The sequence below is a fragment of the Nanorana parkeri genome, unplaced genomic scaffold (assembly GCF_000935625.1).
Source record: "Nanorana parkeri isolate BGI_ZX_2015 unplaced genomic scaffold, ASM93562v1 scaffold620, whole genome shotgun sequence".
Taxonomy (NCBI): Eukaryota; Metazoa; Chordata; class Amphibia; order Anura; family Dicroglossidae; genus Nanorana; species Nanorana parkeri.
In genome coordinates this window covers 826,085-826,439 of record NW_017306888.1, presented here as the reverse complement: position 1 = coordinate 826,439, position 355 = coordinate 826,085, and the positions used below count along the sequence as shown (strand labels likewise).

Below are 355 nucleotides of genomic sequence, written 5' to 3'. Positions count from 1 at the left end.
TAAGAAGACTTCTCTATAGATTAGATACCATTAGGGTCAAGCCATACGAAAATGTTTCCTACCTGCAGCCAGATTGAGGTCCATGTTGTCTGATGAGTAGTAGAGGGTATATGCTGGTTGCAGGAGCTGCGATGCGGATTGAAGTGTTTTCCTAGCTCTGGCTTAGTGGTGTGATGAGGGAGGGCAGCTACCAGGGAGACTATGTGCTAGGTGTGTCTGGTCTCTGAACCTTTATGTTTGACAGCTGGAGGGAGGTGTGATGTGCAGAATACACTCCTGGAGGCTGAGCCACATCCACCCTGGCAAAAAATATCCAGTTACAAGAACCAGTATTGTGCAGAGAGGTCCAAGCCAG

At 48.2% G+C, this 355-nt stretch overlaps 1 protein-coding gene across 1 annotated transcript in view; it reads right to left on the bottom strand.

The window, feature by feature from the left end:
- CUNH19orf33 (chromosome unknown C19orf33 homolog) overlaps nucleotides 1-355 on the bottom strand; it is an 11,670-nt gene extending 11,315 nt beyond the window's left edge. The window contains exon 1 of the mRNA XM_018562992.1: nucleotides 63-355. Coding sequence (XP_018418494.1) covers nucleotides 63-84 — 22 coding nt within the window. The 5' untranslated portion in view covers nucleotides 85-355. The remainder of the gene's footprint in view (nucleotides 1-62) is intronic.